Genomic DNA, 23,299 nt, shown 5'->3' with positions numbered 1-23,299 from the left:
TACTGTTTTGAAAGGGGGCTGAAACGCCAAGCCTGAGTTAGTCCCAACGTCCCAGGAAGAGGTGACTAGTAACTGGAAGTCTGGGGTCTCCCCAGTGGCTTTTTTCTTTTTCATGTTTTAGACTTATCATTTTCCCCAAATTGGTTATTACCCTCCTGTCAGAGTGATAACAAGCACTGATTCTATTTTGTACAGGTTTTTAGACACTTCCAAACAAGCCATAGGAATGCTGTTCATCCACTTTGCAAATGTATACCTAGCAGATCTCACTGAAGAGGACCCTTGTTCACTGTAAGTGGCCCGTAGTTGAGTGCAGACATCACCTGCCCCTCCATGCCTTGCTTTCTGCTGCCAGTCATGTTCCCTCTAGCTTGGGGAGGGGGCAACTCCCCTTCGTCTCTGTGCTCATCTGAGAGATTGTTGTGTGCGTGCTGGGTGTTAAGGTTTTGCCCAGTGACAGTTGCCCTGTGCTCTGGCTTTCTGCTAATCAACCTAAGTTCTGTCCCTTGGCCTTCTAGTGCCCTTATGTCTCCCAGTTTCCAAGCAGCCCCTGGCAAAGCAGCATAATGCCCCAAAGGAGTGTCTGTGCTGGAGCAGTACACATAGGGGCTTCTCTGTGGTGTCAGCCATTCAGGGTCAAAGCCATTGTTGACCGTTTATTGACCAACATTGACCTCTTTGACCTGAAGACCATGGGTGGTTCTGCCTTGTCAGTGCAGTCAGTGTGCCTTCCACACAGCCCCCAAAGCTGTCTGCCTAAAACCCCAGTTGGGCCATGATACCTGTCCTCCTTGCGGACAGCACCCGAACAGTGCCACTCTTAGCAGATGGAGTAGAAGAGGATGCTCCCCTTCCCTATCCTGGCTCCATCTGCTGCCTTCCTCGCTCAAACTTAGTGCCCCAGCCATGCTGGGCTGCTCCTGGTGGCCCTCGACCCCACCAGCTGTCTCCTGCTTCTCTGCCTTTGCTCGCACTGCCCTCTGCCTGGGATGCCCCCCAGCCCTGCCGTGCCTCTGAGGAAGAGTGGGGTGGAGGGCTGGTGAGTCCCTTGCCAAGAGGTTCAGTGTATATTTAAGACCATTTGGACTGGAAGATTCCTTTAAGCTTCTCTTGTTTGGTGACAGTGTGTAATTTTGAGATTTAGTTCAGGTCCCGATTCAGAAGGAGGTTGTAAAGTCTTCCCTCCCCAGGGTTTTTTACCTTAAGACCTGGGTAGGTTGTAATCTGTTAGGGTGTAGTCCCACAGCAGGGGGCCGGAAGGGCGATCCTCCCATAGGGGAGTTGGTTAGGAAAGGGCCTTGTCCTTCTAACCCTTGAGCCCAGCGGCAAGCTTGTGTCATCCTCTGGTGGATTTTCTTGGTTGGCCAGGATATGCTGAGAGCCAGCTGCTCACCCTGGAGGCACTGGGGTGAGGAAACCTGTCTCCTGGTGCCGCCTTGGTCACTGGTGGACTTTGACAAACTGAATCACAGCTGGGATGGAGAAGGGACTGCTGACAGATCTCGAATGCTTAGCCAAAGGAGAAAAGGCCCAAAATGGAGTTGGGGTGGTGAAAAGAGCCCTTGAATGGGAGGCCAATCAGCGGGAAGGCAGCTCAACTTCCCCGAGCCTCTGTTTCCTCATCCAGATCCCCAGGATCACCATGAAGGTTTCATGAGGTGATGAGTACATGCAACGTTGGAAGTCATAGAGGCACTTGCCAATGAAGATGTTAATAGCTCAATCAGAGGATATTGTCATTAAAACATAGGAAAGACAGGTGAGCTCCAGCAGTCGGTTGAAGAGCTGTTGGAGGGAGACTAGGCAGGCAGAGCAGGCCTTGCCCCACAGAGTGGAGAGGTCCTGGCCTGTGGAAGAGCAAGTGCTGCAGCAGGATTCATTCCAGCCCCATCAGCCGTGAATAGCCCTGTGACTTTTTACGAGTGGGGGAAGGGTTGGGCTGGACCTGGGGCATCTTGGTACTCTACAGACCTAGAAGGGAAGCCAGTCAATTCAGGGAGAGGAGAAGTGTACAAACAGAGGAGGGTGAACAACTTCCTGTGGCTGCAGGGGTGCCCCGTGCTGGGGATACTGCTCTGGGTGGCAGTTTGGGTTTTGTGACATCCGAGGGGCTATGATTCTAACAGCACATTTGTGTAGCACTTAATACGTGGCAGGCACTGTTCACGTATGTTGACTCGTTTGATCCTCATAACAGCCCTGCAATATAGATACTTGGATTATCCTCATTTACAGTTAGAGAACTGAGGCAGAGAGAGATTTATATAACTTAATTGAGTTCACACAGCTCAAGAGTGATGGAGCGGGGATTTGATCCCAGCCAGTCTGGCTCCGGGACCCACAGGATACCCTGTCGGCTGCCAGTCTCACCTGTGTTGAGTATAGAGTCCAGAGCTTTCTGTCTTTATTCCTAAGGCCTGGCACACAGTAGACTCGAATCAGTGTTTGGTGAGGGATGAATGAACTAATGCATGCGTGTGTATCAGGTTCTCTTGATATTTTCAGGATGGGTCCCAGATGTCAGAACCACTTGAAACCAATGCAGTTTAAGCATCTGAGAGCAGCTTTAGCCTAGGGCCAGAGCTCAGCTGTGAACTTGGAGAAACTGCCTGGGAAGCAGTCGCTATGCCTTCTCTGGTCTGTGGTCTGAGAGTGACCCCTTGTGATTTTAAAGAGGAAGGGCAGGCAGGAAGAAAAGGCCGTCCCCTCCCTCTGGTCTTCTCACCACTCCAGGGCACTGGCAGCCGCCCCCTTCCCCCCTCAGCACATGCTCCCTCAGGTTTCAGAGTGCTGTGCATGTCACTGAGGCCGCTGAGGCTGGGCCTTGGGGTTGGGGCCATGGGCCTGCATAAAATGTCTCAAGCCTGAGCAGCTCAGCAGTGCCGCAGTTGGTCTGTGGTATCCAGAGCTTCCCTAGGGGGGTTTCCTAGCCATGTGGCATCTAGAGGGCTAGCACCTGACCCGGTGACTGCTTGTCTCCTGCTTTGTGTGGAGAGCTGCAGCCTGTGTTCAGGGGCCTTTCCTTGGTGAGGGAAGGAGTGTGTGTCGGACAGATGAAAACAGACCCCACGAGAACGAGAGGTCAGGGTGGGCATGCTCTTCTGACCCTCCTCTCCTTCCTCCATCATCTTGCCTTTTCCATGGAGGGTTAAGCTCTCTCTTTAGAAATATTTACTTGTGCTTGCTTCCATGGCAGGCTCTGAAGCACAGGGATGAGCAGGGGCCACGTGGCCCTGCCCTCTTTGGTCTAGCAAACCCCGGGGGCCATTTCCTGAACTGCTCTGCTGCAGCAGCACTGTCTCGGGGCCTTGGGAGGGCTGGGCCTCCAGGGAACGAACAGTTATGGCACAAATTATTTTTATCGATTAAGTTCTGTTTTGCTACCGGCCTCCTTGGCTGCTTCCAGGCACTCTGTCCCAGTCTTCGTTTGGCAGGAACACTTGAGGGCTTTTGAGTTTCTTGGTCACGCCTCCATCCACTTTGAGCAGTGCACTGTTCCGGGGCGTGAGGCCTTCCTGGGCTCCCGGAGGTGAGCCCTGCAGCCTCTTGCACAGGGGCACCGGAGGCTCCCACCTCCCAGAACAGGACCAAACAGTGCTGGGTCCCCAGCCTTGACCTTGGCCCTGGAAGCATGTGGGCCCAGCTCCCTGGGTGGTGTTTCCTGATGGTGCCACTGTGCCCTCTCCTCACAGGTACCTCATCAACTTCCTCCTGGACGCCACCGTGGGCATGCTGCTCATCTACATGGGCGTGCGCGCCGTCAGCGTCTTGGTGGAGTGGCAGCAGTGGGAGTCCCTGCGTTTTGGCGAATATGGTAACGTACCACGGACGCTAGACAGGGCTGTGGAGGGGGCTTCCTGGAGGGGGCTCTGCTCCTTGCCCCGTACAGCCCTCCAGGCTAGTGGGTTCGGAGAAGGTCCAAGAGCTGGTGGCTGTGTCCTCTGTGTGGTGGAGAGGCTTGTTCTGGAGCCTGAGCTCCAACCTCCTGCCACATGCCCGAGGCAGGTGGGTGCCTGCTTCGCTGCCTAGGCTCCTAGGAGACAGGAGACACCCTAGAGGCAGGGAGGGGCACAGCCCTCACCTGCAGGGCTGTAAGGCCACCTCGCTCTGCCACAGTTCCCACCAGGCTCATACCACCTGCCCACCTCACTAGAGAGATGGGAGGCGGCTCTCAGTTTGGGAGTTGCCCCTCTTTTTGCTGCATGTCTGTGCTTGTCCTGTCACTGGGCCATTCCACTACTGGGGCTCACAAGGTCAGGACTGGAGTGTCCATCCCCCCACCCCGGGGCCAAGTCACCTTGCTGACCGTGGGCTGCCCCCACCCCAGCATCTGGCATGTACGGTCACCAGGGACACCAGGTGAATCCTCAACTCACAGAGACACAGCTTGAAACAGGTGACCTGGGGATGCTGGCCCAGCTTTGACCCACTCCATCTTGTCATGCCCCATGGGATACAGCCTGGGTAGGAAGCTGCCTTCATGCTGGCTCCGGGCACAAATGCAGTGCCTTTTACTTGGTACCCCCAGAGAAACAGCTCGATGTGCCCTCAGCGGGGCTGCTGGTGAGAGGGGCTTCTTTTGGCCTTGCCCCGCTCTGGGGATTTAGCTGTCTCCCACCTTCACAACAGGCCTTGCTGTCTGGAGCCAGGAGCTCCCGTTCATGGGAACAGCATCAGTGGAGCCTTTGCCATGAGAGGGGCACGTGGGACAAGAAGGAGGGATTCTGTGATGGAACGACCGTGGGATTCTGGATCCCACTCTCCTTTCCTGGTCACACCTCCCAAAGAGCTCATGGCTCTGGCCCCAATGGCCGCTCACCACTACATGGCTGAAGACTCACAAGGGACTGACATTTAAAAGGGGAGCCGGTTCGTGGAGCTGGCTGTGAGTGCCTTGGGTATTTCTAGAAATCTTAAGTAATTGTTTGTCTCCATTGATGGGAGATGAGCTCAGGGAAGGGCTTTTCTTAGCCTTGTTACTTGATGCCTGATTAGTCACTGACTTAAGATAGTGTCCGACACACAGCGTGCGCCCCTGTGCCTCCAGGGAAGGCTGCAGAGAAGCTCCAAGTCACTGACTCCTCAACTTGGAGGATGGAAATGGACCACAGCGCACATGGACCAAAGCAACATCATCCTCATTTATAGGATAGGCATCCACAGGGGTTGAGTGACACAGGAAGCTCACCCAGACAGTGCACAGCTTGGAGGGCCTCTTGGCTACTACACTGAGATATGCAATCCTTCCACCATCTCCAAGAGCAGTGCTCATAGCTTCTTCTTTGCTGTTAAGATCCCTTCCGGAAGGCAGGGCTCTCAACTCAACTGTAGCTGAGCAGTGCTACGAGAGAGCCACTCATAGCCAGTCATGCCGCTCAGTGACCTGGGAGTGGAGGCCAAGTCTGGTCCTGATACGCTGGACATTATGGTACCACCTATTCCCAGTGTGTTTTGTTTGCATCCTTAAGAGAGATTGAAAGGAAGAAGGCAGTGGTTGTTTAAACCTCTTGTTTCCATGCCACCCTCCTCCACCCACTTAGCCTGCCTCAGCCCCTGCCCTTGCGTCATCCCACCCCTGCCTTTGGGAACCAGAGTCTTCAAGCCAGGGTGTTTCCACGTGAAGCTGCCCTTTATTGAGGACCGTCTGGGTCCTCCCTCCCCAGGCTGAGGAAGGATGGTGGATGTCAGTTACCTGGTTTCTATTTCTGTCAATTTCTATTATTTTTTCTTGCGGCTAAAACAAATTACCACAAAACTAGTGGCTTAAAACAACACAAATTTATTATCTTACTGTCTGTAGTTCAGAAGTCCGACATGGGTCTCATGGACTAAAACCAGGGTGTCAGCAGGACTGGTTCCCTCTGGCGTCTCTAAGGGGAGAATCGGTTTCCTTGCCTTTTCCACATTCTGGAGGCTACCTACATTCCTTGGCTCGTGGCCCCTTCCTCCATTTTCAGGGCCAGCAGATGCAGGTTGACTTCCTCTCATATCATATCGCTCTGACCTTCCCCCACCTCCTTCCACTCTAAAGTGTCCTTGTGATTACATTGGCCCACCTGGATAGGCCAGGATGCTCTCTCTTAGTCAGCTGATCAGCAGCCTTAATCCACTTGCAGCCTTGAGTCTCTGCCACAGTAGCTCCACAGTCACGGGTTCTGGGGATTAGGTTGTGGACATTATTCTACCTATTGCACCTGTTAACCAGCCCATCCACTTGAGGCAGTAGTTCCAGGTAGGCCACAGAGCTCTCTTCTCAGGTGAGAGAAGAAAAGGGGCTTGTTTTCTAGGTGTTTCCATGGTCCCTAGAAGAGAAGGTGAACTTGCTAACAAGAACATGGGCCGTGGGGAATAGACCACACAGCCCTGAGGGGCGAGACAGGGTCCAGGGAGTACGTGGTGTCTGCAGTCTGAAGACCAGGCTGCTCTTCCTTAGGCAGAAGCCCTGAAAACGAGGTCTCTGTCCTTTGGGCACCAGTGGTGTGTGGGCTTTGCTGCCCGCCGCTGTCCCTGTGCTCCCTCCAGAGGCCTCTCTACAGACGTGTTCCGTCCTTTTGGTCCCATCCATCCCTGTGATTTATCCTGAGGAAATAATCCAACAAAAACAAACGCCCACGTACCTCAGTGTGTCCAGTGTGGTAAAAAGCAGAGCATGCGAGAATGCCTGGCTTGTCTGTCCTTAAAAGACGAGGCTGTGGACAGACTTTCAAATGAAACAAACCAGAAAAACCAGCTCATGTGCACTCACTCCAGCTGTGGCTACGAGGGCTGGATGCTTGGAGGAAATGGTGTGTGAGAGTGGGGTCACATGTGACTTTTTACTTTTTTTTCCACCATGTATTTATTTATGTTTGTCTATTTATTTATTTATTTGTTTTTGGCTGCCTTGGGTCTTCGTTGCTGTGCGTGGGCTTTCTGTAGTTGCGGCGAGTGGGGGCTACTCTTTGTTGTGGTGCACGGGCTTCTCATTGTGAAGGCTTCTCTTGTTGCGGAGCATGGGTTCTACGCACGTGGGCTTCAGTAGTTGTGGCACACAGGCTCAGTAGTTGTGGTGCACGGGCTTAGTTGCTCCGTGGCTTGTGGGATCTTCCTGGACCAGTGCTCGAATCCGTGTCCCCTGCATTGGCAGGCAGATTCTTAACCACTGTGCCACCAGGGAAGTCCTCACCGTGTTTTTAGACTTTCTTACTCAAGCATCTACATGAAAAACAGAGGCAGCTGCCTCTTAAGTTGTGGCTCTGAAACTCAGAGCAGTGGAATTCAGGGGGCAGTGTGAGGCCCCCTGAGAAGGAAAAGCATCTTCTTTTTGTCGGCCACTTAAAACTTGGAGCAAGTTTTAAGTGCTCCAAGTGAGCATGCTGAAGTGAGCATGCTCTGAGCAAGTATATTTTCTTTTGATATTAAATGTTAACTCGTTGTGTTGACTTTTAAACACACTAGTCCCAATTCAGACTAGATTGGGATTCAGTCCCACTCCTACCAAGTGCTTCTGTCTGACTGTCCCCCGTTTCACTTAACAGTTTTTAACAAGTATTTTCAGCTGCTGTTCTTGAGGACTTTCCTCAATAACATCAGGTAGTTTACCGAAAGGATTACAAAACTCCATTAAAAATCTATTTAGGAGAGATTGCACTTCTGAAATGACTTTTTGGCTCAAATGTGAAAGTAAATAGGACACCGCAGAAGAGGCAGTGACGTCTTTCTGCATGTTTTCTGTGCACTTCTCCAGAGGTTTTCCAGAAAAGGGAACAGCCTGGGGTTGTGTCCATTACGGCTGCTGGAAGGTGTCCACTGGGTTTCCACCACATACAGCTGGCAAGGCTGCGGGCCTCCGGCACCCATGCTGGACAGGGATTGCTGCAGAAACTGCAGAATCAAATGAGAAGCTGGATGTTCCTCTGGAGACCAGATTCTCCTCACAGCCTGGATTGGGGCCTTTGTCTCCCCTGCAGCGTTACTCTCTAGCCCTCTCTGGGCCAACGTGGTCACAGAGCTCCGGCAGGGCTTCCAGAGTGGCCCCTGGTGGCCTCCCCGCCCCCCCCACTCTCCCCTGGGTCTCTCGCTCTGGAGGCGTTTGTGGTTCCCAGGGACTCACCCATCCCTTGGGTTCTGCCTGTCACTGAGGTTGTAGGATGTTCCCTGGAGGGGTCCTCCACCCTTCATCAAGTCCCTTTTGAAACTTTCTGGAGGCACTGAGTGTCCCCCAGTACGGACTGTTGGATTCCTGTGATTCCTGTGCTGTTTCTCAAGCACAGTGACTAATGGGATCACAGACGGACCTTTGTCACAGCACCTCCTCACCTTGGAGGCTCCTCTCTTTTCTTCCATGTCCCCAGCCCAAGGTGTTTTGGGGTGCCCCCCTAGACAGAATCTGAATTTCCCCAGAATCAGGTTTCTGTTTTCAGGGCTGAGGGCAGCAGGAATGGCCGGGAGAGTGGGCCAGGGGTAGGAGGCAAACAGAGAGGTCATTTGCTGCCTTCATGATTTAAACCCTCAGCCCGCTCATGGACGGGGGAAAGGATGGGTAGCACTACAGCCACTGGAAAAATCAACAATGGATAATAATAGCAGTCTTGCTTAACACAGCCTCTGCTGCCAGTGGACAAAAAGAGCCAGCTTTTCTGAGCTCCAGCAATGGGCACTTACTAACTTTAGTGCTTTGTAATTATATCTTGGGCTGTCTTGGAAGAAAGGCCACTTTGGTATCTCCAAATTAGGAATTCTCTGATTTTGTTTAAAACACCCACATTTGTTTGTTCGGCCGAGCTGATTCTTGGTGCTCTGGAGGGCTCATTCAGGAGTTCTGGGGTGGGGTGGGGTGTGAGGGCTCACAGGAGCTGTGGGCAGTGGGGGGGGCGGGGCATTGGTGTCTGCGCCCCGCGTGACCAAGCCCGCTCTCCCTGCAGGAGACCCTCTGCAGTGCGGAGCCTGGGTTGGACAGTGTGCCCTTTACATCGTGATCATGATTTTTGAAAAATCTGTCGTCTTCATTGTCCTCCTCATACTTCAGTGGAAGAAGGTTTGGCTCCTGTTCCCTTCTTTACCAGCTCCTCGAGACGCTAAGCAGGACAGTACTCCCCGACCCCAGCCCTATTGGGAAACTAAATTGGTGGTGGTTGTTGTTTTTTTTAACTCCATGAATACACCTGGATTGGTTCTGATGGGGCAGCTCCTGGCTACCTATCAAGAGCAGTAACTGGTCAGTTTTTTACGTAGCATCCTTCCACTTCAGCCATACACGTCTGCTCTAGATTAAGCCTTGGAATATATAAAGCCCATGAAAATACAGTCCCCACCCTGGGCTTGCTTACGGTGGTCGGTTAACTGTAAGTGTTGTCAGCGGGTGTTCTCTACGTTTGCAGGTGCTTCCTCATACACCTCTCTTGGCCAGTGGTTTAACCGAGCCTTTTGGTGCCACAGGCAGTGTGGCTGGTCACAGGTTCCCATGGTTCCTAACCCTGCCCTCTGACCCCAGGGCTGTGCAGTTAAGCTTCCACTGCCCACAGGAAACCAGCCAAAGAGACTCTGGGGACAAGTAACTCAGATCTTGACCTGCTTTGGTTTTATTTGTGGCTGACATTTATTTTTTTAAGAAAATAAACCAAGGCTTTTGGGAGCTGTTGCCCTTGAGGAGGCGGTTGGGGTGCAGGGTTTCTGCTAGAAAGTGGTCGGCACCTCATTGCTAGTAGCTGTGATGAGCGCCCACCAACCTCCTCCTCTCCTCACACTCTCCAACCCCACCCCGTGCCTGCTTCGTAAAGTGCTTCCCGCCCCACCCCTGTCCCCCATCCCCGCGTCGCTTCGCTTCTCAAGCACTAACTGCTCCCAGTGGTCTCCAAGGGCGTCAGTCCCTTGTTAGCTGTCAGGTCTGGGGGCTGTGCGGCCCTGGGTGTGAGGTGCTGTTCTCATCAGGGCTCTGGGGGGAGTGTCTAAGCTAAGCCCCCTCGCAAGGCCTCGTGGGTGATTTCCAGTGCCGCATCAACCCTCCACTCCCCCACCCCTGCCCCAAACTTTCTCTGGGGTCTCCTCCACCCTCACTGAGTCTGCTTCTCTTTACAGGTGGCCCTGTTGAATCCCATTGAAAACCCAGACCTGAAGCTGGCCATCGTCATGCTGATCGTCCCCTTCTTTGTCAATGTCAGTGCCTTGTTGCATTTTTTACCCTGTTTGCCCCCTGCCTTCCCACGTCTGTCAGAATTCTGAGTCTGATGGAGAAAACACCTTATAGCCCTCGGGTCCCTCCATGCAAGCATTTGCCACCTCCTATCCCCACCCCGGACCTGGAAATAGCAGGATTGCTTCCTCAACATGCACATCCCTGCTCCGGGGCCTCTGTGCAAAATCAAGGGTTCTGGGATCTTTGTCTTGCCCTCCCTGCTCTGTGTGTAACAGCAGCTTCTAGATTAAGATTAAGATCGTCAGGAATTCACCCCCGTCGTTTATTACTGACCGCAGGGCTCCAAGAGGAACTCATGAGCACTCTGGCTAGAAATTAAGAAATAAGAAAAGAAAACGGTAAAGGAACCTGGGGATGACAGATGTGGCAGGTGTGCCGGCCAACTGCTCGGCCCAGGGGAGGAGCCCCCACTAGGAGTCCGGAGACCTTGGTTCAGGCCCCACTCTGCCAACTGCTGCGGCACCCGGAGCAGGCTGTCCCCATCAGTCACCACCACAGAACCCCTTGGGGTGAAACAGAAGAAGGGACATAGAGATTGGGAATCTCTTCGTAGACTGCTGAGAGAGAGAGCAGGGGGCCTGGATGTTTTCCTTTCCCTGGTTCTCGATGCTGTGATCTGGAGCAGGGGTGAGAAGGATGGGTGTGGGGCTGCTCAGCTTGGTTTCACAAATGGCTTATCCCGGAGTAACCTGCACTTTTCTTCCCCCAGGCTCTGATGTTTTGGGTAGTGGACAATTTCCTCATGAGAAAGGGAAGGACGAAAGCTAAACTAGAAGAAAGGGGAGCCAACCAGGACTCGAGGAACGGCAGCAAGGTCCGCTACCGAAGGGCCGCGTCCCACGAGGAGTCAGAGTCTGAGGTAGGGCCGAGCCCTCGTGCCGCTGACCCAGGAGGGGTCTGGTCTCGTGTTTGCATCTGTCCTTCTCTTGAGTGCTGAGTCACAGTGCCAGCCAGCGGGAGGGAGAGGAGGCTGACAGCTCCCATCCAGCCTGGACCCACTCCTGCTGTCCCGTGGGCCTTCCTAGGGCTGGGAGCTGGAGCATCTGTTGGGGGTGGCTCGCCTCCAGTAGCCCCTCTGTCAGTGGAGAAAGACAGGAAAGGGAGGAGCTGCCTTGTTCCAGGGAAGCTGTCAAGGATGTGTGGGCCTGGTCATCGACCTTTAAGCATCAAGGCGCTTGAATCCCTGCCTGTCCAAAGAGCAAGGGAAGTGTTGGCTAAGCCACCAAGAAACTTCTGTAGGAGTAGCCAGACCTCCCAGGGAGAACCTTACCTCCCCATATTTTCAAGTTTCCTGAGTTCAAATATTTGGACTTCAGGGAGATTGGTGGTCATAAATAGGAGCCTGGAGGTGAGGTTGTGTGTCCTAGGCAGCCCACAGCACCCACTTTGCACCTGCACTGCGCTGTGGGATGGGGGCTACAGAAATAGCTGAGGCCTTCAGACTTTTGGACAAGGAAGATGACAGCCTGCACAGCCCATCGTAGCACTCTGCGATAAGTTCTGAGATTGAGGCGTTGACAAAGCCCTGTGAGGACTTGGAACAGTTGGTTTAGCTCTTGGGGGCGTCCTGGAGGGAGCTTTGAAAGCTGACTAGATGGAGGACAGAGGGGAAGCCCGTCTCTTCTCTAGGTGTCCCTAGAATCTGGCACGAGGCCTGTCGGGTTGTAACAGCGCAGTGAACATTAGGTGAATGACAAACAGTGTTTCAGGCAGAAGCAGCTGCTCCTGAGCAGTTGTGGTCATGTGGTTTGGCATTTGGGTACTAATGTGAAATTCACTGTGGCCAGAGTAGCATATATTCCGGAGGGTAGGATGGAATGACAAGAAGTAGGTACAGGCAGAGCTAGCTGGGCAAGGTGCTTTGTGATCCAGGGTGAGGAATGGGAATGTGCTGGTGCAGCAGGGAGGGAGCCAGAGTGTTTGATCAGGAGACCAAGACTGGAGGCAGGAAGCCCTACAGGGAGGGGTGGTGAGACCGCCCTGCCGGGGAGGGGAATGAGCTCCCCTTGCATAGGTGCGCTTCGGGCCTCTCCATCCTGACCTATGCTGTGCCAGTCCTTCCCTGGTGCTCTGAGGTCTGTGGAGCCAGGCAGTTGGGCAGTGAACGAGTGTTTGCCCTGGATGCCCTAGCTGCGTGGCTGCATCGTTCTGGGGGCTCAGAAGAGCAGAGGGCTTCTGTTTGTCTTCAGAAGTCTACCAGGTTGGCTCAGAGCAGACACTCTGAAATCTCCCTGCTTTATGTTGTGCCCCACAGGTGTTTTCCTTTCAGAACGGGGCTTTTCAGTCTGCTTTTGCTGTATTTGAACCAATTTCAAGGACCTAGGACTCCATGTGTGAAGACTGGGCTTTTTTGCCAGGATGACCATAGGCTAAGTTTGCTCTGACGTGGGTTCGGTCACAGCCGGAGGTTGGATGGAGAAGCGGGAGCAGAGGGGAGGCGTATCGACTCAGCACTGGTATCAGTAGCCCGTGGATGCACGTGGTGTAAAAAAAAGTCTGGGGTGGGCCAGCTTGTCTCACTCTGTAAAGAGGGCCTCCCCATCACCATCTCCTAAAGAAACCCGACACTTGAGGCCTCCTAGACAGGCTGGCATTCTGTGCTGGGGTCCAGGGTGGGTAGGTGAAGAGGGCACTGCAGGCAGTGACTCAGGGCCACGCCTCTCCACCACTCAGATCCTGATCTCGGCCGATGACGAGATGGAGGAGTCCGATGTGGAGGAGGACCTCCGGAGACTGACCCCCCTGAAGTCCGTGAAGAAAAAGAAGCACCGCTTCGGGCTGCCTGTATGACGCATCCTCAAGCTGGGGTCGGGTCGGGGCCCGGCCAGCCGCCAGTTGGCCAAGGGTCACTCCGCTGCGTCTTCCCTCCCCTCCTCTCTCTGCCCCTCTTCTACCTCCACTCCTCCCACGTTCTCTGCCCACTCCTAGACTACTGTGACCCGAGGGAGGGAGGCCGCTGGCCCGGCGTGGCAGCTGGAGGTCCCCACTCAGTTGCACTACAAACACTGACCAAATATGCAAGCGAGGCGTTTTGTTTGTGTGTTGTCGTCCCAAGTGGTGTTGTGAGGGACCCAGAAGCCCTGTCCTGCGTCTGGCCGGGTGGCCTCGAGGATGAGAACTCACGTGCACACAGACCGTGGGTGGAGCCTTTCGCCAAGGCTCGGGGGAATGTGAAGACGTAACACGTTTGGGGGCTAAAAGTTACACATTGACCAGGTTGGAACCGCAACGCTTTCTTACTCGAAATGGCTTTTGTAACTATTGATTTCTATAGCTGGTTTTATGAGCTGTCACAGTGTTAATGTTTTTTGAGTATATGTTTATTTCCTATGGGACTCATGGGCAAAACATAGATTTTTTAAGTCTTCCGTATACTGTTAACTTTTATATTTTTAAGTTATATTTTCATACTATTGTATTTAAAAACTCTTTTTAATCCCCAAAGAAATGGGTTTGTTTGCCTTTCGTGGGTTGTGAACTGGTGGGTGGAAAAAGTCGGGAATTTTTTATTTGGAATATTGTTAGGTAATCTACGATCAGATGAGGTAAATGATTCCGGTAAGAAGGGAGGTGGGCCCTCATCTGAAATCAGCAAACCCGGTGGTTCTGCAAAGGTCAGGCCTGAGCAGGAGGTGGCCAGTCCAAATGTGGATCCAGGGCCCACCAGCTCCTTGGCACTTCTGCCGGCAGGTTAGAGGTCTTACTGAAACATGCTAGAAAAAAGAGCGTAAGAGGATTTTGTGTCCAGAGAAATTGAGACTCCGAGGCCACTCCTGTTTGTTCCCTGCCTCTCTTCAGAGCCTCCAAATCTGAAGTTTAAAACACAGTCTTGGCCTCCCCGCCTCCCATGGTGCAGCCTTCAGAACCAGGCTCTGGACCCAGCTCTGGGAACTTCCTCTCAGGCTACGCCTTGCCTGTCAGCTTAGTGTTGTCGACTCGTCTTCTAGAGAACGCCTGTCTGGCCAAGTGATCCTGTTTTTCACATCCTCCAGAGCAGCGGGTGGAGGTGAGCGAGCTTGCTCTCTGTGTCCACAGGCAGGATGAGGTGTTTCAAAGCTTGTAGCCCCCACTCCCCAGCATGGGCATAGGCCCCGTGCCTTTGGGAGTCTGCTGCCCAGCAGTGGAATGGGCAGACCCAGGCACTTGCCCTGCTGTGGGAGCAGCAGCCCAGTGTTTTGTCCCAGCCCAGAGGCAGTCATGGAAGTTTAGGAATAGAGAACCGCGTGGCTAAGGTGCGAGCTGGAAGTGAGATCAGTGCAGGGAGGCCACACCACCCAGAACCTTCTTTTTAGGTTCCTACCTAAAAACCTACATAAAAACGTGTCACTCAAACAGATTGTGTCTGAATTGTGGCATGTGAGCCACGCTGTTAAACCAGGCATCCTGGGCCTGTCCTCTGCCTCCCACGGTCTCACCTGTGTGGGTCATGGAGAGACAAGCCTTGCGGAGGCCTTCTCAGCCTGTCGTCCTGTAGGAGTCCAGAGGGCCAGAGGAGCTGGGACCTGAATTGCAGTGGGCGGCGACTCTGTTACGCTGGGCACCTGCAGCTGGAGAGGAGAGCAGGGTGAGATCGGAGCCCATCTCCACTCTCCCTTAGCTTTGCTCTCATTTTATGCTCCTCCCCCCTCCCACCCTCCGCTGTGTTAGTGGGGGGCTCCCCACTGGGAAGACCAGGACTGACATCAGTCCTGGTAGGTGGCAGGCATCGCTGACTTGCCTTACTCTGTCCTCCTGTTTTGTCTTGGTTTGAATAACCTTTGGCCACAGCTGTTTTCTGCACCTCCCTGAGCCCAGAATCTGAGCTTCACTTTCAGTCTTGAGCTCCTCATGTTTCCAAACCAGGGACGAGGGTGGGGAAGCCACAGGTGTGAAGGATGGAAACTGGGTTATACAGACCCCAGATGATCTGCTCATCTCAAGGCTCATCCCAGCGCCTGCTGGGCAGTGGGTTTGGGGGACAAAGAGGTAGCGAGCGAGCAGTGGTTTCTCCCTGTATCCTGGTTTTGAAAGGGCTTTAGTCTCTGAGCGTCAGTTGTATAGCTGGCTAACTAGGACATGGACGTCTAACAGGGAGTCTGATCGTACAGGGCCTTGTCAGCGTGCGGGCCTAAACGGCGTGGCCTGATGTGTTTGGCCTTATCCCTAGGATAAGCTTCCTCACCACCTGCTCCAAGGTGCCTTATGAGGTGCAGCTCTTCACCTGCCACATGGCAAGCATCATTGTGCTTGAGAAACCACGGAACACCAACTGTGTATTGTGCGCCATCCGTCTGATTTGTCCAAATCTGGACCTCAGCCAAGCCACCCATAATGGAAACTTGTAAGTCAAGGCCATGAACAAGTTTCTTGTAACTGATAGAAATAACCTGATGAGGTAGAACTGTCATATCCGAATGGAAGAGATCGTTCTTGCCCATTTTTCCTTTCACTGACAGTGGGTTGTTGACAATGGCAAGGAGGGATGTTGGTGAGATCCCAGGCAGTGGCTTCTTGGTCTGCTCAGCCCAAAGACCTGCCACGTGAAGGCCTGTCAATTAGCCTTCGGGCACACTGGTGGCCTCCTGCCTCAAGCTTTAACCTGTGCCTCTTCCTGACAACAAGGAGTCATGGGTTAGGTTGACCTGTCATGCCTTTAAAGGGGAAATATATAAAGGCTCAAATTCAGGTTATTTCTTCCCCTCTTCAGTGTGGGCCTGGAGGCTGTAGCCCAGAGTCCCCATCTGAAGGCTGCCCCAGGAGCCTGGAAGGAGCAGCAGCTGTCAGCAGCTCTCTCTGCCCTCCAGACTGCAATTCACTGGCCTTTTTGCAGCCAAGCAAATGCAGACGGCTCTGGGAACTTGCCGTCAGCCAGAGCAGCCACCTTATAGGGGGCAGGGCTGGCCTTTAGAAGTTTCACACATTTCCAACTAGGAGTGGAGAGCTCTGTGTTTTACCCTGTGAAACATTGGCAGCTCTGAAGGGCTTTGCTCTTGGGGAGGGACCTTGAGCTCCTGAGTGGGTGGGTGGGTTGGTTTAATTTGATTTCTCTTTTCATGAAGTTTATTAGAAGTCAGACCTACGTAAGCAAACCATGACCGACTTCCACTGCCCTCCCAGCACGGGTGGTTAAATCTGTGGTGTTACGATTCACAGAAACACATTTTTTGAAATGAAAGGGAAGATGATGTACTTAACATTGTAAAGTGGTTTACAATAAAGTTTGACATCTTATTACAGTTTTTTAAAAAAAGAAACCATCACTTTTGTGGTTGTTGGTTGTGTGTTCTGTGAAGTTGAAACAGCTTAGTGGGGGTCAAGAAAATGTCCCCAGTGAGTTAGAAGGTTCTCCCCAGAAAATAGAGTGAGAATGAATCTGACATCTCCTTATGGCAGATGTGGAAGCCAAAACCTGCCAAGGGGAAAAAAACCAAACATACTCTTGCCATTTCCACTTCCCTGTTAATGCGAGTAAAAGCTACTCTGCCTGCCCCCCGCCCCCTGAGGAGCGAAGGGTGCCGGAGAGATGGAGTGTGAGGAGTGAACATCCCACATCCTTGTTCCTGAGGCCACGGGGCTGGAAGGCAGGTGCCCCCCCTGGGCAGAGCTGGCTGTGGGGGCCAAGCTGAAGCGCTGGGAGCCAGCAGCAGTGCCCTCACAGGCCAGGCCTGCCCTCAGTGCCTCTTGGCCCCTGCTTGGAGCCCTGGGTCTGTGCCCGTCCAGAGGCATTCCTCATGTCAGCACTCGTCTCAGATGGAGCCTGGCAGGGCTCGCATTGGCCTCCTGGGGCCAGGACCAGGCAGGGGGTATCGGGGTGGGTTGAGGTCTGACAGCAGCAGAGCGGTGTTCCAGACAGCCAGACATCAGTGCCTGGCTGGGTTTTGTCTGCCCGGAGCCTTCAAGGATAAAAATACTCTCCATCACAAACTGACAAGGAGCTTGGGCACGTCTCATCCAATGGGGCAGACCCTGACCTCCTACCCACATCCACTCCTACCCTCACCTCAGGCCTGGAGTCCTTCCCTGTGCCCCGAGGGTCTTCCCTTCAAGGATGGGGTGTTAGGAACTAGCAGAGGAGAGCTAAGTGACCTTCAGGGAGCCTGTGCCTCTGTCCATGCCTTGAGTGGGCTTCACTCTTGCCCACCCTCTCACAACCTAAATGTCCTTGGGCCAGGTGCCCTTCGGTGACCTCGTCTCAGTCAGAGGCTCTATGCTGTTTCCTGCCTTCTGCTCACCGGTACCCTTACCACAAAGCATGGTTTCCTCCCAGCCCTTCCTGGGTGCTTTGCTCCCTCCTTCATCCTGTTGCTAAACTTGCACTGGGAGCTGGACAGAGGGCAGGGGCATCAGCAAAAATGCAGATGGAGCAGCTCCCAGGCTTCCCTTGGCAGCAGCTTCTGTACCTGTGAGCCAGGGGTAGCCCCCATGATCTGAGTCCACTGTGAGAGCCCAGCGAGCTGGGTGTGAGCACATGCTCCCCAGCGGCAGATGCAGGAAGCCGTCCGCCCTGCTGCCATGTGGGTTTGGGAAGTCTCTTTCCTCTGGAATCCAGAGAAGGGGTAGGAGAGAGAGAAAAACAAGCTCAGAGCTGTCCACCCTGGCTCAGGGCCCTCTCTTTCCTCCGGGACACCCCCCACGCTGGGATGGACTATCGCAGATGGACAGCTCGGAGTGCCACACACACGTTACAGGACCTACGTTCGTAAACGCGAGTCTCTGCCAGGCCCAGCACCTCCCACCTGCCAGAGAGCAGCTGTCCTCAAGGGTACGGGGTCTCCCCAGCTGTCTGCTTTCACCAGGACTGCAGCCCCCCAGGCAGCAGTGCTCAGCGAGCCCCCATCATCTCCAAGAATAAACTCTGAAGCCAGTGGCTGTGTGGATCTGAATCATCAGGGAGCTGTCAGAGGAGGGGGAGTGACTTCCCGGGACAGGCAAGCCAACTATATAAGCCCCAGAGGGCTGGGTGCTGCTCAGATCTCTTTCACAGCCACTGCCTTCCAGGGAGCAGTTCCCCATACCCACCATGTCCCAGGTAGGAGGGCCCAGCACAGGCCCTGCTCGTGCCAGGGGGTGGGGGTGGAGGGTGGGCGCTGTCATCTTTAGCAGCTGTGTCTTGAGCTGAGCTCTGGGCATAAACACAGGAGGCTCTGCCTCCCCTGGAAGACCGGGGCTCAGGGAAGACAGGCACACAGATGGTGTGAGGCTACAACAGCCATGGCCCCAGAGCTCCCAGTTTGTGGGAAGAGGGCAGAGACTCGGGGTATGGGGCTGTGAAGTATAGTCAGAAAGGCTTCCTGGAAGAGGAGTGAGGCCTTGAATTGGCTTGAGTTAAGTGAGCAGGGAAGAGGGGTCTCGGCCAAGGCACAGTGCTGGGAAAGGCTCTCAGCCTCGAGGCCTCGGGTTGTAAGATGAGGCTCTGGGCTCTCCAAGGCTGGCACTCAGGAAGCCCCCATCAAGAAGAAGCGCCCCCCTGTGAAGGAGGAGGACCTGAAGGGGGCCCGAGGGAAGCTGACCAAGAACCAGGAGATCAAGTCCAAGACCTACCAGGTCATGCAGGAGTGTGGTGAGTGTTCTTGGGACAGTGGGCTCCAGGGGCGCAGATGTGTGTCAATAGGAGGGAGGATGGGGTTGGGGGGGAGGTCCCATGGGTCCTTTTTCTAAGAGTTCAGAGCTTGTGAGCTCAGCAGGGTGCTCCCCACAAAAGGGGCCTTTCCTCCCTAGGAAGCCAGGCCGTGCCCCTGACTACACCTCCTCCCCATCCTCCCCACAGAGCAAGCTGGTTCTGCCGCCCCATCGGTGTTCAGCCTCGCCCGGACTGGCACCGAGACTGTTTTTGAGAAGCCCAAAGCCGGACCCGCCAAGAGTGTCTTTGGCTGAGAAGTGCGCACCACGCCCCTCACCGTCAGCAACACCTAGACACAGGAGCCTTTCCCAAGAACTCTTTTTTTATGCCAGAACATAGCTTCTCACCCGCGGCCTCTGGGATTGGCACCCTCCCCAACAGCCCTGGCCCCTGAGCCCAGGGACTCTGCACCAGCACCTGGGCAACACCAATAAAGAGGATGCCCAAGTGGCCCCAGAATTTGGAGGGTGTTGGTTGGTCACTGGCCATGGCCACTAAATGCAGGGGAGGGGTGGGCAACGTAGGTGTGGGGCATGTTCTCTACGCTTCTCAGCTTTTGGGATGGCCCCAGAGGATAATGCAGGTGCCATTATGGCCACTGCCACGTACTAGAAAGAACCTTGGGTGTGGAGACCTGGAGCTGATCTGTGTGACTTCAGACTGTCTCTCCTCCTTTTCTGAGCCTGTTTCCCCTTGTATGAGGCAAGGGAGCCTATTGTGCAAAACAGGCCATAGTCACACTGCTCAGAGTGAAGCAGGTGGGGGCCTGGGGCTCACCCTTTCCTTGTTTCACAGAAGCCATCGAGATGCCTCCAAGGACCCCAAGGCTCTGAGGGATTCAGGATCCTCAAAGCGCGCCCCCCCCCCACCTTGTTCATATTGCCTCCCTGCCAGCTCGCATCCCCTCAAAGACAAAGCCAGGTGGAGGCTCCTCTCTGGCCAGTGGCAGTCTGCTTCCTGAGCTACTGTCCCCTCTCCCAAACAGGGTAAGCCTCCCCCTTGCCACTCCCACAGCTCTGCCTGAGGCATGGAGCACCAGGTTCTCAGCTCATGTGCGATTCTTCCCGCTTCAGGCCTCAGTGTCTCTGTGCGCATGGACCTGTCAGACTCAGGGGACTGCAGAGGCCTGTCCAGCTGTGACAGCAAGACCACAGACTGTCCGGAGATGGACTGGCAGGGTCTGGGCTTACAGTGCCTGGCTCGGGGCCAGTGCCTACAGGGAAGTCCCGCCTGTCCCCTGGGCAGGTGGAGCGGACTGCACAGAGCCTTTCCCACATTCCTGGCCAGCCTGGCCTCCTTATATAGCTGTTTCCAGGCTGGGTCCATGCTCTGTGCCCCAAGGGAGCAGACCTTCTGTGGCGACCAGGCCTGGGCCTGCTCGCTGGGTTCCTGGGGAGGCTCTTTCCCCAGACTGCTGAATGGGTATGTCTTCCCGAGTAATCCCAATCACATCCATAGTCAAAGGGAGAGCTGTATAGATGCGCCTAGAGGTGAGGCTTCTGGCTAAGTCATGCTAAGGAAGGGGAATATTTACTTGTAGCCACAGACCCAGCTTCCTTCCCTTGGGGCAGATGCTACTGGCGTTGACCGAGGCAGGGCTAATGGAGGAGCCCTCTTCCCGGCCCTTGCAAGCCTGTCATTGCCTCAGGGTCCCAAGTAGGCCCTAAAGATGGTACCCTTCCCCAGTTCCCACCCCTGGAATAGTGTCACTGAGTCCTCCTTCCCCAACCAAGGATCTGGCACCTGGCCACTTTTCTGAAGCATCTTTATCCCATCTGTGGCCCCAGACTCAGGAGCCAAGCTTTCCCAGAGCCACAGGGACATAAGCACCAGCTGCATCCAGATCCCCTAGTATTTATTCGCTTTATTGCTACTTGTTATGAAAGCAGTCTTTCAACTTTATTAAAGGAAAATTGAAAAAACATCATCTGTAATCCTACCCCAGGCCCTCCAGCCACCTCCTGTGGTCTGAGCCCACGACACCGGCACTGCCTTGGCGTGCTGACAGATCAGCGTTCTGCCGTTTCTCACTCCAGGCGTGACTCACGGGCTCCCTTGACACGGCTGACCTCCGTGTAGGCCACCTGAACATCGTCCCCTTCAGGAGCCCTGTGCTCTCTCTGTTCCATGCTTCCCTCAGGAGATTCCCCAGAGCGGGGCTTCTGGGCCACCACGTGTGGGCGTCTTTATGGCCCTCGGTTTGTATTGCCAAGTGCAGATCTTGTTTCAGAGGCCTTGCTGGAGTTGCACCAAGAGTCCTGGCAAGAATAATGGGGCCCAAACAGCATCCTGAGGCCCCAGCAGAGAGAAGGGGGGCTCCTTGACCTAGCCTCTCTCATCCCAGAAATAAGGTCTATCCATCCTGCCTTGGCCCCAGCAGATCTTGCCCCACTCAGGCACCCCAAGGGCTGCTTGGTGCATTTGGGGTCCCACTGCCCAGTCACACTGACCTGACTTCCAGGCCCCTGCCTCCTGCAAACCACCCTCTGGCCCTCGTCTTCCCAACCACGCCTGTGCTTCTCCCAGGCTGGGCTTATGGAGAGCAGGCCAGTTCACTGCTATGTCCTCCAGTCCTAGGGAGCCTGTCGGCGAGATGAGCCGTGCAAGGGGTGGTGGTGGTTTGGTCAGATTCTTGACCATTCAGAAGGGGCGCCAGCACCTAACTCCCACCTGAGCCTGCTCCTGCTTAGTACATGTTCCCATCCCCAGCCAAGGTCCACAGGACATTCACAGTTTGCCTGCTTATCTGAGGCCATTGCAGTGTTTGGCTTGCAGATCCCAATTTCCCAGAACCTGCCCCCACAGGGGCGGGGCAGCGAGCAAGTTACAAATTCATTCCGCTCTTCCTCTCAAGTTCAGAAGCGGCCTGCCAGGCACCAGAGCCAAAATGAAGACCCCAGCCCCTGGCCGCGCCCGTGGCATCGTGCTGGTCCTGCTCTCGCTGGCCACCCTCCAGACCCTCAGGGCCCAAAAGGTAGCGGGTGTCCACGGGTTCCTGTATGTGTGCACCTGAGCGTGAGTGGGACAAGTGGGTGAAGGGGAGGAGAACCTCGGTGTGTGCAAGTGAGCACGGGTCAGTGTGTGTGCAGAGAAGTCGTGCTGCCCATCCACCAGGCACCACCCTGAGGGCTCTATGGAGAGTCCCCCATTTACAAGAAGGGGTGATCCTGGTATCCCCAGTTCACGGGGAGGAAGTGCAGCCTAACAAGTTGCCCTGGAGGGCGGCAGTGGGTGGGGCGGGTAAGAATGGGCCTCAGGAGCCCAGCTTACGCCTCCTGGCTGCGTGACCTCTCGGAAGTCATGGATGCTTTCCATGTCTCTTTTTCCTCATCTGTAGAACAAGGTAGTAATAGAACTATTTGGAAGTTTGTGGTGAAGAGGAAACCTATAGTGTTGTAAAATGCTGGGTACAGTGTCTGGCATGGAGCAGACACTCACGTGTAAACAAGCCACACGGCCCGCCGCGCACCTCTGTGCTAAGCACAAGTGTGCCACATGGCAGGCGGGCGAGAGATGTGTAGGCTCTGCCTGTTTGCACATGCCCTTCCTTGGAGACCGCAGACCTCGAGCGAAACACATGCCTGGGGGAGTGCCCTGTGGACAGGGCAACAGGAGAGGCCCAATGCTGCAGGGAAAAGGGAGCAAAGCAGAAGATGCCCAGCCTTAGAGATGGACCTTCCAGTTCTCCCAGCTCCTGCAGGCCCCTGGGGGGAGGCTGGCAGGGGCTGTTTTCTCCAGTCACAGGACTTGCTCACTGCCCTTTCAGTGGGCAGAGCTAAGATGGCATGGAAGCTTCCTGACCTAACAGGACCCTCTGCCACTCACCTCTGCCCCAAGGATAAGTAAGTTCCTCCCAGACACAGTGGGGCTCAGGCTCCACCCCCCACCCCTTGCCTGCTTGTTCTCCGAGGGGCACTGTGGCCCCACTGAACAAGACAGACTGATCCCTGCCCCGTGGCACTGTAGGATGGGGAATGAAGCACACAGCTGCCTCTGATCTGAGAGGAAAGTTCACAAATGAAATGCTTCATGGAATTTTGCCTGAGGCTTGATCAGTGTCTCGCTTGGGGTTGGGGGCCAGGGCTTGGTCTGGGACCAAGGTCAAGGCCCACTCTTGAAGAACATTGAACAGTCCTACCCTTTCCTTTCCTCCTCCACTGGTCCAGAATGACATCGATATCTACAGCCTCACTGTAGACTCCAGGGTCTCATCCCGATTTGCCCACACAGTCGTCACCAGCCGGGTGGTCAACAAGGCCAGTACTTTGCAGGAGGTCACCTTCCAGATGGAGCTGCCCAAGAAAGCCTTTATCACCAACTTCTCCATGTAGGTGCCCTCCTGCTCTCCTCCTCGTCCCCCTCCCCAATCCAGCACTGTGACACCATGGTCCCTGTGCCAGATCAGGAAGAGAGGGCATCTTCCTGATGTGAGATGTGCCAGGATATATGCCTGAGGTGTGTGTGCTCCACCTGTAGGCAATACAGGGAGCAGAGGCTTTAGCCAGGAACTTCATTCATTCTCAGAG

General features: G+C 54.5%; 3 protein-coding genes across 9 annotated transcripts in view; all 3 read left to right on the top strand.

Moving 5' to 3' along the window:
• STIMATE (STIM activating enhancer) overlaps positions 1–16,384 on the top strand; it is a 54,590-nt gene extending 38,206 nt beyond the window's left edge. The window contains exons 3-11 of one of the 6 annotated variants that reach the window (XR_003003431.1): positions 196–291; positions 3,693–3,814; positions 8,904–9,016; positions 10,057–10,134; positions 10,884–11,033; positions 12,848–12,958; positions 13,230–14,180; positions 14,649–14,738; positions 15,321–16,384. Coding sequence is in view for 3 of the 6 variants with exons in the window: in XM_024746442.1 (XP_024602210.1) it covers positions 196–291; positions 3,693–3,814; positions 8,904–9,016; positions 10,057–10,134; positions 10,884–11,033; positions 12,848–12,958; positions 13,230–13,289 (730 nt within the window). In the remaining 3 variants the exon portion in view is untranslated. Of the gene's footprint in view, positions 1–195; positions 292–3,692; positions 3,815–8,903; positions 9,017–10,056; positions 10,135–10,883; positions 11,034–12,428 lie in introns of all 6 variants that reach the window. The other 5 variants (XR_003003429.1, XR_003003430.1, XM_024746442.1 and 2 more) reach the window with 5 other exon arrangements.
• A 1,661-nt stretch (positions 16,385–18,045) lies between these two features.
• Positions 18,046–20,674, top strand: MUSTN1 (musculoskeletal, embryonic nuclear protein 1). 2 transcript variants are annotated; one of them, XM_024746447.1, is made up of 4 exons: positions 18,046–18,182; positions 18,581–18,713; positions 18,921–19,030; positions 19,569–20,674. In XM_024746447.1, exons 1-3 carry the CDS (start codon positions 18,174–18,176, stop codon positions 19,025–19,027), a joined length of 249 nt encoding a protein of 82 aa, XP_024602215.1. In that variant the 5' UTR covers positions 18,046–18,173; the 3' UTR covers positions 19,028–19,030; positions 19,569–20,674. The 2 variants fall into 2 exon arrangements, with proteins under 2 accessions (XP_024602215.1, XP_024602214.1); XM_024746446.1 differs by lacking the exon at positions 19,569–20,674 and having other exon boundaries at positions 18,921–19,230.
• A 986-nt stretch (positions 20,675–21,660) lies between these two features.
• ITIH4 (inter-alpha-trypsin inhibitor heavy chain 4) overlaps positions 21,661–23,299 on the top strand; it is a 15,191-nt gene continuing 13,552 nt past the window's right edge. Inside the window, exons 1-2 of the mRNA XM_024746439.1 lie at positions 21,661–21,747; positions 22,940–23,100. Of these exons, the coding sequence (XP_024602207.1) occupies positions 21,661–21,747; positions 22,940–23,100 (248 nt within the window). The remainder of the gene's footprint in view (positions 21,748–22,939; positions 23,101–23,299) is intronic.

This window comes from Neophocaena asiaeorientalis, unplaced genomic scaffold (assembly GCF_003031525.2).
Source record: "Neophocaena asiaeorientalis asiaeorientalis breed wild unplaced genomic scaffold, Neophocaena_asiaeorientalis_V1.1 scaffold251, whole genome shotgun sequence".
Lineage (NCBI taxonomy): Eukaryota > Metazoa > Chordata > Mammalia > Artiodactyla > Phocoenidae > Neophocaena > Neophocaena asiaeorientalis.
Note: the sequence above shows the minus strand (reverse complement) of the source record. Positions and strands in the feature narration are given on the sequence as shown.

Coding starts and splice junctions, on each gene's coding strand:
- MUSTN1 (XM_024746447.1), top strand. Junction 18,714..18,920: donor CCAGGTCATGCAGGAGTGTG/GTGAGTGTTCTT, acceptor TCCTCCCCACAG/AGCAAGCTGGTTCTGCCGCC.